The sequence below is a fragment of the Periplaneta americana genome, chromosome 10 (genome assembly GCF_040183065.1).
Source record: "Periplaneta americana isolate PAMFEO1 chromosome 10, P.americana_PAMFEO1_priV1, whole genome shotgun sequence".
Classification (NCBI taxonomy): Eukaryota; Metazoa; Arthropoda; class Insecta; order Blattodea; family Blattidae; genus Periplaneta; species Periplaneta americana.
The window spans coordinates 66926393-66944767 of NC_091126.1; the positions used below are offsets into that span (position 1 = coordinate 66926393).

Consider the following 18375-nt stretch of genomic DNA (forward strand, 5'->3'; position numbering starts at 1 on the left):
AGTATTGAGGAGTACTCTGATCGTGTGTCTAGAAGTCCAGATTATGGTGGATGGATGAATTTTTGGAAACGGGACGCGAGTAGGAGTGGAGAAATGCACAAGGAAGATTTGGACAAAACTGTGGATATTTTTACGATCTTCTAGACCAGAGGTCTCCAAAAAGCGTACAGTCATTCGTGATCCCGATGCTGCCCGCCGAACACAGTGTGCTTTAGAGAAGGGGGAGAGACTCGTACCTCAACAGATGGGAGCGGTCAGTGAGGGATTGCGGCAACGATCTCCCTTATGTTTACAAATAATAACATCGAAAGGGTAAGAAATATCGTACGTTTGTATATTATTTTGAGATACTAGGAAGCTTCTACTTTTGATTGGGGAATATTTAATAATGGAATAATTCATTTCGCATTACATCTAGAAGACATTCTGTATACACGATTTTACAAATGCTCATTCTGTAAAGGGCTTCATTAATTTTCCAATATTCCAAGTTAGAACATAGCTAGCAAGAAGTTTTTTTGTTTAAGACTGAGGATACGTGTGTGATTTGTGTTTGTATTTTCTTGTTTCAAATTTATCAAAATATTTGTATGTATTTCACCTAAAATGAAACGAAAACTTTAAGTACGAGTATATCTTGCGAAACTGAGTGTAAATGTATCGTAATATACTTATTATCATGTATAACCAACAGTTATACAGACGTCCCAAAATAAATTATTTTCACATGTTGAATTTTAACACTCTCATAAGATTTTTCGAAAAAAATTAAACATTTCATATTCTTCCCACTAACACGAAAATATATTTCTCTTTTCTTTCATCCTTGAATGTACTACGTCCCTGATTAGAAGACATTGTGAAATGGTCGAACACTCCGACCAACACAGTGATAATGGCAGTCCACCACTGCTTTTTGTTTGCGCATAAACATTGAGTAAAGTACACGTGGGGATGGGTGAGGCGGAGCGCGCGCATTACGTACTGGCTTCGGTTCCGTTCAGGGGCTTACTCGCGAGTACGCTTTTGGAGACGTCTGTTCTAGATGGAACCAGAACAACGTTTTGAGGGATGGTGTTACATGATCACCCGGCGAATATTGCAGACGAAACGGACGCATATTAGGCTATTATGAACACGTTGCATTCCCTGCGCCAAAGTAACGCTTAGGTCAGTTAAACAGAATATCACAGTAATCGAAGTGGAGCTTCACGAGTGTTTGCACTAAAATCTTTTTCAGAGAAAAGGAAGGGTAGAAAATTCTTTAATCACCTGAACGAGTGGATTAGTGACAATATTTTTTGGAAGTGTCTGCTACGTTTTACTAATCCACTGAATGGAAATTCGGTGCAGATTATTTTAATGGGAGAAAAATTTCGTATCCTAACAGTGTTCAACACTTGTGAATGCCCCCCAGTTATTGCCTGTATCTTTCTGGATTTAGTTTAAGTAGAAACTTTTGTACCCATGTCCAAATTGAGTCGAGATCGCTCTCTCAAGAAGAAAGAGTAGAGATGGAAGTAAATGAATTTTCATTTTAATGGTAATCGTGATAATGATAATGATGAATTTTTCCATAAAATGGATAAATTACTGCATAAAGAGCATTATATACAGTGTTGCCACGTATAAGAATTTAATCCGTATTCCTGACAAAAACAGGACTGGAAATGGTGGTCAACTGGTCAGTTATAATAATAATAATAATAATAATAATAATAATAATAATAATAATAATAATAATAATAATAATAATAATAATATTAATATTATTATTATTATTATAACTTACTGGAATTTAAGGAACCCGGAGGTTCATTGCCGCCCTCACATAAGCCCGCCATTGGTCCCTATCCTGAGCAAGATTAATCCAGTCTCTATCATCATATCCCACCTCCCTCGAATCCATTTTAATATTATCTTCTCATCTACGTCTCGGCCTCCCTAAAGGACTTTTTCCCTCCGGCCTCCCAACTAACACTCTATATGCATTTCTGGATTCGCCCATACGTGCTACATGCCCTGCCCATCTCAAACGTCTGGATTTAAAGTTCCTAGTCAGGTGAAGAATACAATGCGTGCAGTTCTGTGTTGTGTAACTTTCTCCATTCTCCTGTAACTTCATCCCTTTTAGCCCCAAATATTTTCCTAAGCACCTTATTCTCAAATACCCTTAACCTATGTTCCTCTCTCAAAGAGAGAGTCCAAGTTTCACAACCATAAAGAACAACCGGTAATATAGCTGTTTTATAAATTCTAACTTTCAGATTTTTTGACAGCACACTGGATGATAAAAGCTTCTCAACCGAATAATAACAGGCATTTCCCATATTTATTCTGTGTTTAATTTCCTCCCGAGTATCATTTATATTTCTTACTGTTGCTCCAAGATATTTGAACTTCTCCACCTCTTCAAAAGATAAATTTCCAATTTTTATATTTCCATTTCGTACAATATTCCCGTCACGAGTTATAATCATATACTTTGTCTTTTCGGGATTTACTTCCAAACCTATCTCTTTACTTGCTTCCAGTAAAATTCCCGTATTTTTCCTAATCATTTGTGGATTTTCTCCTAACATATTCACGTCGTCCGCATAGAAAAGCAGCTGATGTAACCTGTTCAATTCCAAGCCCTCTCTGTTATCCTGGACTTTCCTAATGACATACTCTAGAGCAAAGTTAAAAAGTAAAGGTGATAGTGCATCTCCTTGCTTTAGCCCACAGTTAATTGGAAACGCATCTGACAGAAACTGACCTATACGAACTCTGCTGTACGTTTCACTGAGACACATTTTAATTAATCGAACTAGTTTCTTGGGAATACCAAATACAATAAGAATATCATATAAAACTTCTCTCTTAACCGAGTCATATGCCTTTTTGAAATCTATGAATAACTGATGCACTGTATATTGTTGTTGTTATTATTATTATTATTATTATTATTATTATTATTATTATTATTATTATTCATATGACATCTTAGATACCTCTAAGCGAATCCGGTAATATTTCGTACACAACTGACAGTTTTTCCATCGCGTTTCAATTATTTCAGCCTTTTAAAACAGTACGAAAAATGTGGTCGAGTTAATCGCAATAGGGATGTGATGTCCTTGATGGACTTACAAATAAACTCTTATTTGGATATCCATAGCTTCTCTTGGTAACGTGCTCTGTCGTGTTACATACAGCATGTTAAGAGTCTGCAGGATTGTATGGCAGTGTTTATTAGTCTCTTTGCATGACCTCAACTAATGCAATAACGCTCCGCTGGTGCAGTATGAGGCAAGCAAATATGTAAAAAACTAAACATTCACCAAGCAATTCAGTGTCCTTCGATCCAAATACCGGCACAAGCCGCTTTCGCAGTCACTGCCAAGATACAGCAGACACATCTTGACGCCGTTCAGAAGCTCACGAAGCACCATTGAGCAGGTGTCGGGACTCTCCCATAAGCAACGGATGACACATGGCATAGTCTACAACCGACAAAATGCATGAGTAAGCTGATTTAACAAGCTTCTGATCGTGTGAGGGCCGTATAATTTAGTGTTTAAAGCAACGTATTACCTCAGTCTAGTATATAGTCACGAAGCTCAATACGTAGGGGATATGCATCCATAGATAGTTTCTAACCACTAGGATCGCTACTATCGCCTCATCACAGACAATGCGAAATAGTACCGGCACAGTAATGTTCCTAGTACCCTAACAACTCAAGCTTACGGTAGCTCACTATTACAGTAGCTTCAATAATGTAGGCTAAATGCTACCTACAATCATATTCCAGTAAATTGCGATTTGTTGGTCAATATAATATAACGGTTTTCAACTAAAGGCTCCTTAACAAATTGATTTATCTTCTCTTCTAAGTCACGATCTTTTCATAAATATCTAAGCTTATTTCTGCTGAACTATGGCGTGCTCGTACGTAGTTACAAGTATCTTCGAAAACTAGTTTCAAAGCGTAACTCGTTACATCATATGATTACTCTTGCATGTACAGAATTTCATTCTAGGCGTTGCCGTCAACTACAGGAATTTCTTTGGTCATATGAGCAATAAACACAGGAATTCCATTCCATTCTATTGGTGTCGTGAGAATAAGACACGAAGCAGTAGACTGCTGTTAAGCCTTGGTTTCTCTGAACCGACGCATGCGACGTGCGAGGTGCGAGGCCCGCCTCGCACAAATCCGAACTACAAAAAAGATAGAGAGTGGTTACTATAACTGCGAGATGCGAGGTCTGCGCACGTCGCAGCCATAGAAACCTCTCTCTCTCTCTCTCTCTCTCTCTCTCTCTCTCTCTCTCTCTCTCTCTCTCTCTCTCGTGTAGTTCGGATTTGTGAGGGTGGGCCTCGCACCTCTCACGTCACATGCGTAGGTTCAGAAAAACCAAGGCTTTACTGTGCTTACCTGTGATGCGGATTACAATAAATTTGAAGAAATAGTACACTGAGAGAACGAGAAACGGTAGTACCTAGTGAATTTGTTCCAATATCATTTGTTAAATGTGATTTTACCTTTATACGAAGTATCGAGACAACGTATTTTAATAAAAAAAATCGATTTCGAAATTTTCACGAAATTATACGTTCTCGGCATCCCTGATAAAAGAAACAAACAATGTTTTGTGAGTACCGTCTGTCTGTCTCTCTGTCTACCTGTCTGCGTACAACTATTTCTCCTAAACTAATGTTCGGAATTTGTTCAAATTCAGCTTGTACACAACGGCAAAAAGAATGGGCCTACTTTTGTTATATAGAACTTACTTTCTGGGGGGGCCCTCGTAATTGCGCTTGTGTGGCGAGAATTTGTATAAGCACTTGTTTTGACATTATTAACATGGTGGAAGAAAAAATAAACTACTTTATCTGCCCTCATGAGAAGGTTTGCTTGTTAGCTGCGTAATTACGTAAATTAGGATACTTATTACGTAATAATTCATAAAATCCTTTCCGGTTTTACGTAAATTTGAAAAAGATATTGTTCTTCATGACCGTCCTACGTGTTCGAAATGCGATAAATTGATTGGACTACATTTTCAACTAGTAGTGATTGTGGGTTGGCTTTTCCATTAAAAAAATTAATCTTGTACATTCTTGAAATTTTTCTCATTATTTAAACCTGCACAATAAATTAAATTACAATAACACATTGCTATATCGCATGTAACAACTATTTTATTAATGTAAATCATTTTTAACAATCCTATTTTAAACTTTACCTATACGTTAGCCAAAATCCTTCTTATGTTCAAGATCGAAGTGCTGTCTGATATTATGTTTTTTATAACTCTCAACTTAACAGTTGAGGCATTGAAATCTACTTTTATTCATAACAACAAAATAGCCCTGTTCCCATGCTTCCTGGAAATTGAAACGAAACCTACAATATATTCGTCATATTTCACTACTTTACACACCCCTGATTAGAACGTTATGGTCCCGAGTTCAACCTCTGCTTACTATACAGATACGGAAATAAAATGTGGACCGAGACTTTATAGCAGTGCTCCTGAATGTAGGCAACAATCTTCTCATGACTATCTAAAAGTAACGTATATTTAAGCCTTGTTTTTCTGATCAGACGCGTGCGAGGTGCGAGGCACAAATCCGTACTACACGAGAGATAGTGAGTGGTTTCTATAATTGCGAGATGCGAGGTCTGCGTACCTCGCAACTATAGAAAACAACTCACTATCCCTCGTGTAGTCCGGATTTGTGCGAGGCGGGCCTCGCACCTCGCACGTTGCATGCGTCGCTTCAGAAAAACCAAGGCTTTAGGCATTCTTGTTTACTGCAGATGCACAATGCGTTGTATTTGGAACTTAGTAAAATTAGGCGGCCCACTTTTTTTTCTGAGTTTGTACGTACACGCAGACAGGTAGAATATTTGTGGAGGGAGATGTGCGGGAACGTAGTACCCATGCCAGTGTTATAAGAAAGTATAATGGTTGCACGCCTGGAAATATCTGAACTCAGAAATAAATTGTAAGTAGTAATTGAACGACTCATACAGAGAATGTAGGAAGAACGATTCGTCATCATTTAGACCGTACACCTTAGCGGAAGCAGAAACCTGGAAAGACACAGAATACGATGAGTCAACCAAGAATTTTATGTTTGGAGTCGTGATTATAACGGCAGAGGAAGTGAAAGTTTGTCATACCTCGCTATCATGGGACCTTGAAATGCCCCTTGGTAAATTTTGCGACATGCTAACAAAATAGCAAAGCAATTTCACAATTTGTATCGAGTATTGATACAAGAATGTTCTTCTACAATCCCAATGCTGGAAAGGAAATACGGTTAAATACATGTATAATATTACTAAAACTATAAAATAAAAAACCAAATAGATACACTAACAAAGTATATCGTCGTTGTTCCGGCAATAACTTCTATGTGATATATTTATCGATTTTCAGTTTTTTGCTCTCTTAAATAACTTAAATAATATACAGCAAATAATAAAATCTCCTGTATGTAATTATACCGGAACATCATTTTATTTTTACTAATATTTCTAATATTAACCTGGCTATACCTTTGAATTAACGGTTGAGGATCAGAAACACGTTTGTTACTCCTTCCTCGATCGGAGTTTGATGATACTAGCGTAAAATAAAAACAAATCACTTTACTAGGTATAGGAGGGAAAAAAAGTAGTACATCCATTTACGTAAACTAGAAAATATTACGATTTTGATTTTTATAGTTTTCGTTCGGTTTTTATTTACTCAAAATATAGTACAGTATTAACAATAAGTGTTTTTTTACTCACTAACTGAACTATCCATGCGGATGTATTCATTATGCAATGTATAGTGTAAATGTGTACAGCACATTAGCATACAATATGGAGAGTGCATTAAATTGAAAAATAATCAAAATCTGGATATTTAAACAATTTGTTGAAAATTGTGGCCGTTCATTTCGATGCAGGCTTCAATACTTTTGTGTATATTAATGGAAGACGTCTTTAAGCATATCTTCGGAAATTGAATGCATTGTTTCTTGAATGTAATTCTTTAATTATAATGTTGTTGTAAGATGTTTAGCAAACACAACTGTTTTACAATAACTCGAAAAGGAATAATGAAAATCACTCAAATCAGGCGACATGGGGAGTCATAATCCTGCTCATGTTGAAATACTTCTCTATCTACTCTATAACAGAGTATCTTACGTACTGTAAATTCAATCTTCACTTCTGCCCGATCCACACAGATAAATTTAATCAGACATGCTATCTATTGTCCGTCCAAGTGGTTATGTCGGAGGGTCAATAGAAAGGAGGAAAATCACGTGATATTTACTTAACAAGGCCCTTTTATTTAAATTATTTTAAACATTTTTGTATAATCTTACTTAGCCACTAGCCTTTACAGAGGGGCCAGCAGAAATAGGTTGGGGAAACCGGAATGTGACGTAACCAAACGACGTAACAGTACATGTGCGAAATTACCTTGATTCAATAAATGAATGCTCTTTCTTCACTGGAAAATGCGGCCGTATTTCGGGAACGTACTGTACTCACTCACTTAGTAGCCTACTGTTTACTATGACCGTACTACTCTGACTACATATGAGCCGTTCAGAGCAAAAGTGGTGTAAGTCAAAATTGAGTAATGAGATTTAAAGTAAAAATTCTGTAAAATACAGCGCAAAGTAGCAATTAATATGGCCTTTTTGCTACCCACAGACTACTAATAGTTCAAATAAATTGAATATCAATTCCTATTTTGAGCTGTATTTTACAGAATGTTTACTTTAACCCTCATTCTCCATTTTTGACTTACACCACTTCTGCTCTGAAAAGCTCATATGTGGCCTTGGTTCTGTGTGAGGACGGGTGGAAGTTTACTAGTAGAGGGGGTGAGAGTGAAGTACATTCAAAAACTCAGGTACAATAAAAATTGAATTAAAAATAAAGTGATGTCCCTGTATTCCTTTCTTTCGAAAATGTACGAATTCACAATCTTCTATGTACTACTACCATAGAAGAATAAATGTCTTTTTTCTTCCTACTGAAAAATGTTATATTTTGCACATAGGAGTTATTGCAGGAACAAATACGGTATGTAAATAAGAATGACTAGAAATGAACAGTGAGAGGTTCGAACTCCGCTCTGCTCGTAAGACGAGCAGAGCATGAAGTTGGTCATTCACCTCCGCCTACTGCCAAGGTCTGTGAATCCACGCCTCCTCCACATACCTTCATGCCGTGAGCTTAGGCCTAGGATCGTTTCAGCATCTTCATCTGGCCGGGAACGCGCGCAACCACCACTAGACGACAGCGGCCTGCGCAAGAGGAAACTGTGATCAGAATTTTATACTTTCACATGTCAGTACATTCACCTTATCAATGCCACAGAGCTCTCTTCAGCATACCAAATTGTAGTACCTAGAAAAGGAAAAAGCTTCAAAGCGATATTCTCATTCCATACGTTATAATTTGGGACAGTATTTTGTTCCACGAGGCTGCAAGGTTAAGTATTACTGGAGTTTTTAAGTGGACTACGCGCGTGCATGTGCAAGTGAAGCATTTGACTGGCTGCTCACGCGATTCATATTTGATCAAGATGGGCAGAACAAATCATGGACCGCTTTAACAATTACATTATTATTATTTACTATTTAAATTATTTGCACTAGTATAGCGCTATTTTTTTACTATTTACATTATTATGAAGAATGTAGACCTACACTGATCACAAATTATTTACACTACAATATAATATTTTTCATCAATGTAGTCCAAACCTGTGGAGTAACAGCTAGCGCGTCTGGTAACGAAACTAGGTGATCCGGGTTGGAATCCAGATTGGGGTAAGTTACCTGGTTGAAGTTTTCTCCGGGGTTTTCCCTCAACCCAATACGAGCAAATACTGGGTAACTATCGATGCTGGACCTCGGACTCATTTCACCTGCATTATCATCTTCACTTCATTCAGACGCTAAATAACCAGAGATGTTGATACAGCGTCGTAAAATAAGTCACTAAAATACAAAAAATAGAGTATTCTAATGTACATAGTGTAAAGGGGCTGTCATATTGAGTACTTTCAAAAGATGATTGTTAAAAAACTGCTTTTTGTCTCTAAAATATGATCTTTCTTCAAATATTTTTATAGTATGATTTTTATTTTTAATATATAAATTTTCCTAGCGAGATGAGGCCGAGGATTCGCCATAGATTACCTGACATTCGTCTTATGGTTGGGGAAAACCTCGGAAAATCTCAACCAGGTAATCAGTCAAAGCGGGAATCGAACCCACATCCGAACGCAACTCCGGATCGGCAAGCAAACGCGCTACCGCCTGAGCTACACTGGTAGCCAGAAAATCTATCTAAGGAAATAACCAAATGCAAACAAAGTCTCTTACTATTATTTGCACAGGACAATATCGCACCCCTAGAATAATACTGTCGTAACTCCCAAAAATTGCATTTTCAGTTGCATGCAGTTTTGTAGTCCTGACTTAATTTTCTGTCAAACAGTAGAACTGTCGTATCTGTAAGTTCAAGCGCAAAGTCTGCAGGACTCATACTGATACTGGTAGCCCTGAGTTTTCATACGGTTTTGAAATGTTTATCTTGTATTTACTCAGAACTAACTTCTGGTAGTTACGATAGTAATATTTTAAGGGTGATATATGCACTTGGAAAAACTTTTGAAGCAATATTGTAATATGACCAAAATTATGCTTTTACACATTTTTAAAGTAAGAATTAATTATAAAATATGGTGAAATATGCATTTATATGACCAATAGCAACCGTGCCATCGTGCTCAGAAAAATTAGAAATGTGTTTAATTTAACGTATATTTGTAGAAATAGAGCAGGACAAAAATACGACATATCATAGAAATCCGATCTCTAATTATGATTGTAGAGCCCGTAATTTTAGGTGCTACATGTTAATATTGTTCCTCGCTATAGTTTATAAATATAAGAGTCGTGTCCCCACTTCTTTGAGATGTCATTCTTGTCATTCAGTATTTTCCTTTTGGTACAATTAAAGGTATTTAATTTTCTTAACCACAACTTACAAACCATCGCACGATTTAGAAGAGCCATTGCCCGGTACTTGTGACTCTGTTGTCGATTATTATAAGGGGAAGGAAGTTCATGCCCTAAAAACGTGAAGAATATGTATGCATTTATGCCGTAAAAATAGATAACTTAAATGTGCTACAAAATGTGCATTAACAGTCTGAGATTATTTTAACAGAATAATAAGGTATATGTAACTTACGTTTAGTCTATGGATTTTGAAGTGCTTGCCTCGTAGCTAAATGCTCCATTTATGCTGTTACAGTTCACAACTAAACAGTGACGTATGTTTTCTGGCGTCATTATTCGCCTGTTGTCTCTCAGCATAGCTTTGTAGCGCGAAGAACTTCGTTCTACGTCACAAGAAGTAAGAGGGGCTTGCACAAAAGCTGTGAGCTATTCTATACAAAATTTTGTTGGTTTTTGAGATGTTTTTCCTTCGAGAATATCTTGAATTTCTTTAAGTTGATAATAGCCAGGGTTTTTGGAAAGAATATTTGCTGTCTTCTCGTTCACTTTATCTCTTGGAACTGATGTTAAACTGGATATTGTTCTATCGAAATCTGCTAAAAACTCAGTAAAGGAATACCAATTGCTAACTTGAGAGACTCTCTATGAGGGCGCCAACGTTATGTTCAAAATTCATAAACATAAATTAGTCGTGTTTACGAGGCTACACACTTTAAAAAATGAGGGAAAGACAAATAAACATACATAATATGCAGTTTCCTTGCATAAAAGTTAAAATATGATGCTTTTATAAATAAAGGCAAAATATGCACTTTTATGCATAATAAAAGTAATATCATTTTATTCAGAAATTTGTGATTCATGTAGATAATCTTTCAGCATAATCCAGGCATGTCAATTGATGCCCACAGGAGCAAGCGCGCGCTTTAGAGTCCAGCAGAGCCTGAGCGCTTTACAGCGGAAAGGAAAGAGACAGACGAAAGAGGTGGTATATGCCGCTTGGTCGAGCTATATTCAGGGATGGCCAGCACTGATTCAATAGATAAAGGGAAGAGAACTCATTAAAACTGTATCCATGTTAATTTTTAGATTTGCCTGAGAAGTATAAGTGCATTATAAGAATGTAAGTTTTAATTTTAATGCTCATTTTTCACAAGTTTGATTTTTTTATTCAAAAGAAATATTTTCTCAACTTTTCGTATAGAAAAGTGAAATTTTCAGGTATAGGCCTATTCATTTAGCAGCCTTACAGAATGTTTTCGGAAATCTAATATACCGTATATACGTATTACTGAAGATAGTGTATTGAAAATTTTGAAAATATTCTCATGGAAATTGTTTGTAAGGAAATGAATTAACAAAGCAACTACTGTTACATCATAAGCAAAAGATACTGTACGTGCCCATGTGTTGTAAAAATGTCAGCTCTATAGCTTCAGCAGATTTCGAGAAAATAATTTAATATTCTGATGATAGGAAGTTGCTCACCAATATCACCTTAAAAGCATAATGCGATAAGAGTTTTGTTATGTAATATTAGTTACACTTAAAACAGATACAGTACCTAGGTAACTTTGCTTTGTACTGTAATATTGTTTTGATTAGTTTATTGATTACTTTTGTAAGGCTAAAGATACCATCAATATAAATTCCAACTTATGTCATAATCGATCTCTTTCTTTCGAATATCACTTTCTTTATGAATGATGTGTTTCATCCACTTAACACAGTATAATATTATACTACTATGGAATTTAAGTGAATATTCCTTCTTAACTGTCTATTATGTTATTAAGATTTAAAACGCAAGTGCAATATTAAGAAATCAGTGTTAGTACTTTTGTTTTACAGACAATATAGATCATATTAAACAGAAAGAAGCCATATAAAAATGACATAAAATTTCACCTTCCGTTTGAAGTTTGTGCACCACTGTTTTCTTAATCCAACAGGTTGCTTATTCATATACACAACCCTTCCTCTTTCCATACTTAGCGCTTGCTGCCCGCGTACGACGTCAAGGTCAGAAAAATGCGCTTGCTTTGGCATCACTGGCATAATCACACAACGATAGAGAACAAATATGCAAATGCATGAACTTTCTTTCCCTAATTATTACATATCGGACTCCTGTGAACTAGCCTTAAAACCCTCCTCACGTGCACCACATCTATTCATCTACAGTCAGTGTCATTCTTAACTTTTAGCACCTAAAATTCCGCGCTTTAATGAGTCATATCGGAGAACATATAGACTATTTAATTCATGCTCGCATATTGTCCCAGAGTTGAGTTTCATACATTAGACATAGTTAGAGTAATCCCAAAATTCACATTGGACGTTAAACGCAGCGACGTAAGTGCAGCGAAGCTAATTCGGCACTGAGGCAATTTAAGAAGTCCGGATACCTTCCTTGACTCGGCCGCGTCCTTCACAGCCGCTAATTTGAATTCTCTTCTGGTTGGGCCGAGCAGCAAAAAGATTTCCGTCATTGCCCACTTCCTGCAATTATAATCCCAGCACAATACCTCAACACGCGCGAGAGTTCAACACGAGCACGTCTATTTATTGTTACGCACTGTGACGTGTTCTCCGTAGCTGGAAGCTTCTTATACGTGGTCTGAGGGGTCGATTCTCAGAGTTCTATCATGGTATTTCCCAGTCGAATTTGGAAATGTGCCAGAATACCAATAGAGAGCTCGCGTTCGACAGCCGGATAGCATCTCCCGGTTTCCTCTTCATCGACAAAATTGCTCTGCATTTCATCTGAAATAAGAACAAAGTGTCCGATGCGAACAACCCAAATCCGGAGAAATAATCGACTCTGGGATTTCTGGAACCAATTCACAATCCTGTCACGGAACCCATTTTCATGGTGTCCGTCCATAACAAAGGCATACCGAATTACAGCTTGCAGCATATCTGTTTGGCTTTCTTAGGGCCGATTATATAAACCATTTAATCTTAGATCAGAGGCTAAATTGATCCTCGTTCTAGCTGAACTTGAAATTTTGTGTTGTATAAAGTCTAATCTGAGATTAATTTGTCTTAAATTAAAGTCAACTTTCACTGAAGAAATTTCTCCAATTAAGTTAGATGATCCAAGTTCAGTTATTTCTTTTCTGTTTGAAATATACGAGTGACAGATTGTGCAAATAAAATATCCATTATTATTATTAATATTAATAAATATGGAAGGTATATATATATATATAGATATATATATATATATATATATATATTCAATTTCTTGCCTTAATACACAAACATTCTTATATTTTATAAGGCTCTATCGTGTTCAGCAGTATCAAATAACATAACCTATAATATTATGTTACAACAACCATTAATTATTAATGGGTATGATAGGTACATTCATAAATTTTCAATTAACTGTATTACTAAACGAAAATTGTCGTTTTATAAAGCTTTATTATGTTCAGCAGTATCAAACACCGTAACATAACAACTCTGAGAACAGTCAACCTTCTTATTGTCCGTCATTATTTACAATGCACAAAAAAAAAAAAACAGTGTTTCCAACAGAGTGTACGGAAAGTCGCCAAAAAGTAGTTGGAAAGTTGCTAGATTTCTCATTATCAACAAAGAAAGATTAAATTTTGTCACTATGGGGTGCTAAAAAGGTCGCTAAATCCCTATTTGAGCAATATAAAAGTTAGAAAAATTGTCGTTGAAAAAGAGTTAAAGTCGCTAGATTGGCAACACTGAACAAACCTGTGCAACATGATCCGCGCATCAAATACTTCACCTGATTATGCGATGTTGCCAAATCCTTTTCACGTGAACTTAGATTGCATTTGAACCAAGGTAATTTGATCGCAGAAAAGTTTTATACAATAGAAGAAGTGTCTGAACTCGGTTTACTTTGCGATCTTCGATCAAAGTTGATCTTTAGTCAGGGAGTTTTATACAATTGGGCCTTACAATTGAACAGTAGTTTCCTCTTCTCAAATTTGTATGACTCCACGTGCCCATCGGAGGGTAAAAGTGTCCTTAAATGCTAAAGATAATACCGTATCCTCGGTGAACTATAGCTTATAGTACAGTACTACAAACTTTAAAATAGTGAATTTATTTAGTATTCAAAATGTTTGTTAACATTTTGATAATATACTTACAAGATAAAAAGTGGAATTCTAAACAAATTAATTAATAGATAGTTCTGTTTCCTTAATAGATCACACGAGGAAACGCACTAGATTAGCGTTTACCAAACTGTGGTTCGCCAAAATTTTTCCCTAACTGCGGATATTGAGATAGTCGGTTTTTTGTTATTACGGTACTATTATTGTTACAAATTACACCTCAAATATCGATATGTAGCAACTATGATTCTTTGTGGATTGGACATATTGTTTTCAGTTCTTTGAAATTAAAACGTGTGTTAGATAGTTAGTGGCAGAGAATAGCTGCCTCAGTCAGTTGTAGGGCGAAGACATTTTTGTGGACACACAGATATGTGACAGGCGACGGAAGGAAGGAAGAGACGGGCGGGTAGAAAGACACATGTCGCTATCCTATGGTGTTATGCGATTGAATGGTGACAGGGGGCAGAATTCGCAGTCTGTCATGAAAAGCAGACTTACAATAGGCCTACTTATGGCCCGAGGAAAGAGGTGGTTCGGGAGGTACTATTTGTAGAGCACGTGCATTCTTAGGTCCTGAGCGATTTTTGTTTACTTGCATATAGAATTATGTGCCATCTGTTATTTATTTTCATGTTTTTCCGACCTGTTAAATGGTTCTCAGACATCGTGTATGAAACTTCTGTTGTCTTCTGGTAGCAATTAGAGCAGTCATAAAACGTGCTCAATTGCACTTTGACTTGGATTTTAAAAGACGTTTCTGCATTAATTCATAAAATCCAAATTTTCGCTTGGGAATGGTTAAGTTTCACCTTAGAAAATGAACAACCAATTAAAATTGCAAATTGAGGAGCGTTTTTGCTAAACTCGATAGATGCAAAATTTTGCGAAAGTGAGTTATGTATCACAATCATATGATGTTTAGCTTCTGTATCACCCTATGCAGTCAGATTTTGCATAACTCGGTTCATACCGTGCGTAGAGGATGAGTAGAAATATCTCCTTTCCACAACATAAACTGTGTGTACAATAAAACTCGTCTTCTGAGAAAAGTAGTTTTTTGCATCTATCGAGTTTAGCAAAAACGCTCCTCAATTTCTAAACGTAATAACTTCAAATGTAACAACAAATCACAACTGTAGAATTTTGTAGCTTTAACAATAAGCTATTTCTACTTGGCCTGGTTGGCAAATGCAGTTACCTATCGGTATTAGAATCATTTCAGTTCACATCTAAAATAGATAATTGGTTGAAACTTGGAAAATTGAAACGGGAAAAGAAATCGGGAAGGAGTGCTGCGTCAAGCACATCGGGTGATTCACCAGCTAGTGATGTGTGTCAATCTGACAAAGGTCAACCATGTGTAAAGTGAAGAAAGTACGATGATAATTGTGTTAGATTTGGATTTTCCTATATATGTGACAAAGACCATCCGAGACCGCAGTGTTTTGTTTGTGGTGACATTCTTGGTAACAGTAGTCTGAAACTTTCTCTGCTTAAAAGTCGTTTCCACTGATTTTCAATTACGGAAAAGTAATTATAAATCTTTACCACTAATTAGTTTTAAGAAATTTCCAGTCTTGGCGAATAAAACTATATGTACTTTACATCCACATATCTGTGCGAGAAGTGTCTTTCTTCACAATACTATATAAAAATAAATCCAGAAATAGACTTTGTGCTGAAAGTGATAGGAGATTTCCTACAATTTCTTTATTTTCTGACTTCAAAGCTCTGTGCTGTCGAAATTATGCGCATTCTTCTCATTGAATTTCAAATGAAGTGTAACTCTATAATTAAAAATTAAGTTGAGAGAGAAGTTTAAAATATTGAAACAATTCTGCAACTTAAGCCCGCATGTAATTCTGTCTACATAAAATATTTCCATAATATCAATAGAGTAATTCTCAGTGTATGCTTAAATTAAAATGTGTGAACTCCAATAATGTGACTTTAAAGATAGCAAAATGAGCTGTTGTATTATTAACTTACATTTTTAATTTGGGTTTTAATGTTTTAAATGTAAAATAAATGTAGCTATAATTGTTTGAACGTATGTAGTTTCAATATTTTAAGCGTTGTTGCGCCATTTTTGAAGGATAATCCTAGAGTAGGCCTATTTACCATAACTACAACTTTAAGTGAACTTAAGGTTGTTAAATATTATTTCTATTAATAAAGGATTCGCCAAATTCAAATTGTTCTGAAAGAGGTTCGCGAGTCGAAAATGTTTGGGAATCACTGCCATAGATTACAGAACTGAAGAAATATCGCCACATAAGACAATGTAAGCAGCAGTGATGTTACTCGTATTAGCAAAGTCGCATTTGTCAAATTTCTGTATTCGAAAAATATAACCTGCATTTTTGGAAGACAGTCGTAAATGGTATTAGTGATCAATAGGCTCCGTATTCCAGCTACCTATAAACTGGAATGAAGTTGCCTGATTCGAAGTATATGTGACGTCACAGCGCAGGTACAGGTACGTTCGTATACACAATAGTTATGCGTCCTCTGCCCTCTTCCTCTAGAAAATCACACCGGGACGCAGTCATAGTGAGTACTCTTTTTCGATCACTGCTTTTACTAGTCGTATTATTTAAATAACTACATCTTTGTGGTTGAATGAAGGTTCACTGCAGAGGTAAAAGGCCTTAGGTAAGACGCTCAAGCGTGTAATATTGCAGGACATAGTTGAGGATATTTGAACTAATATTTTCACTGTCATTATAGACAACATTACATAAAAATTGTGTAAAATAAAAGTAAAAGTGACAAAAACAGTGCACTGAAAGGCACTGCAATACCAAAAAGCACAGTGTGTGTTGAGCGTAATCCAAAAGAACCAGTAGCATCAAAATCTGAAAATTATGAGGATATTAACTCGACGTTTAGCATGGATTTGTGTAGCCTACCTGTTGTTCAGTGCCAACATCCCAATTAATAAATTATATAATCCACATTTTAGAGTGTTTCTAGAAAAGTATATAGAAAATGAGTGGAGTTTCAGTGATGAGCGACATGCAATATCGTAATGAAACACGAAAAAATATCACACAATAGGAATATATTGTACCACATCATGCACTAATAACGTCATGTGCTATTGAAAGAATTTGTTGCAATGTAAAATCATTTCAAGTTATATGCGCATATGGTCAAGTTCCATAACTCACGAATGCACGTTATTATTCACTGCACAGATCACGACGGAGATGAACATCACGGCTCAAGCATGTGTTTATACTATAGCTAGACCACTTAAAAAATGCAGCTATGGTGGAAACCTGAATCATTTCCTTCTCTCACACTTGCTGCGTGTTCCTCTCTGTGCATTCCCCGACGTCGATCACCAATCAGAATCTGTCTTAACCGAAGTTGGCGGTACTAGGCCGCTATTATCGTCACTCAAATTGGATTACGTTGTTTACTTCCGCTTCAACCGTACACTGCTGGTCAAAATATTTGTCCTCTATTTTCTGCACATGCTCACATAATTTCCTCCATTTTTCGGGGAAATATTCATCCATGAGTTTATGATCAAACAATATTTCTCACGTAAAGACATGCCAATACGCTGGTTGTAACTTAAACACACAGCACTATTACTAGTATTCATTTATTTATGTTATACTACACTTCACTTCACTTTGGCGCAACTGTACTCCCCACGAATTCAGCGTTCACCATGAACAAGAACTGTGGGAGGGGAGATAAGCGCCTGCGCATTACAACTGCATTTACAAAGTGGTATCCCTATACTATAGCTTCAGAATGTCGGGAGCTGACTGTACTTAACGAACACGCAGCGACGACCTGTTTGTTTATAGTCTTATCCATTGCATTATCTGTGTTCGGCGTACTATATACCTAATTGTCTTTTAACTTCAGTCTTTATGTAAAGCCCGATCGCAATCTCGTGGCACCTGCGCGAAAGACGAATTGGCATCCACTTACATGGACTCGCCCAAGAGTCTTGCTGGGGGGGGGGGGGGTTTGAACAGTACGCTCTATGAGTAAGCAGTCGCCCGCACACACACAACCCCACCACTCCGAACCCTCAGAAAGAAGCTCGCGCATGTTGGTCCCACGAGTTTGCGATCGGGCTCTAGATGGAATACGGAGCCTAGTGATTAAATATACAAACAAGTCCGAGAACCGTTCGATTCATCTTGGTACTCCAGTTTTAAGAGCAAAGGCAACACATTAATATTTTCAGCACAAGGTA

The 18375-nt window shown here is 36.6% G+C and overlaps 1 protein-coding gene across 3 annotated transcripts in view; it reads right to left on the minus strand.

Moving 5' to 3' along the window:
• LOC138707772 (beta-1,3-galactosyltransferase 5-like) overlaps positions 1-18375 on the minus strand; it is a 244115-nt gene that overhangs the window by 91107 nt on the left and 134633 nt on the right. For 2 of the 3 annotated variants that reach the window (XM_069837652.1, XM_069837653.1), the window contains exon 2: positions 8228-8313. In XM_069837652.1, coding sequence (XP_069693753.1) covers positions 8228-8233 — 6 coding nt within the window. In that variant the 5' untranslated portion in view covers positions 8234-8313. Of the gene's footprint in view, positions 1-8227; positions 8314-12449; positions 12589-18375 lie in introns of those variants that run through there. The other variant, XM_069837654.1, reaches the window with a different exon arrangement.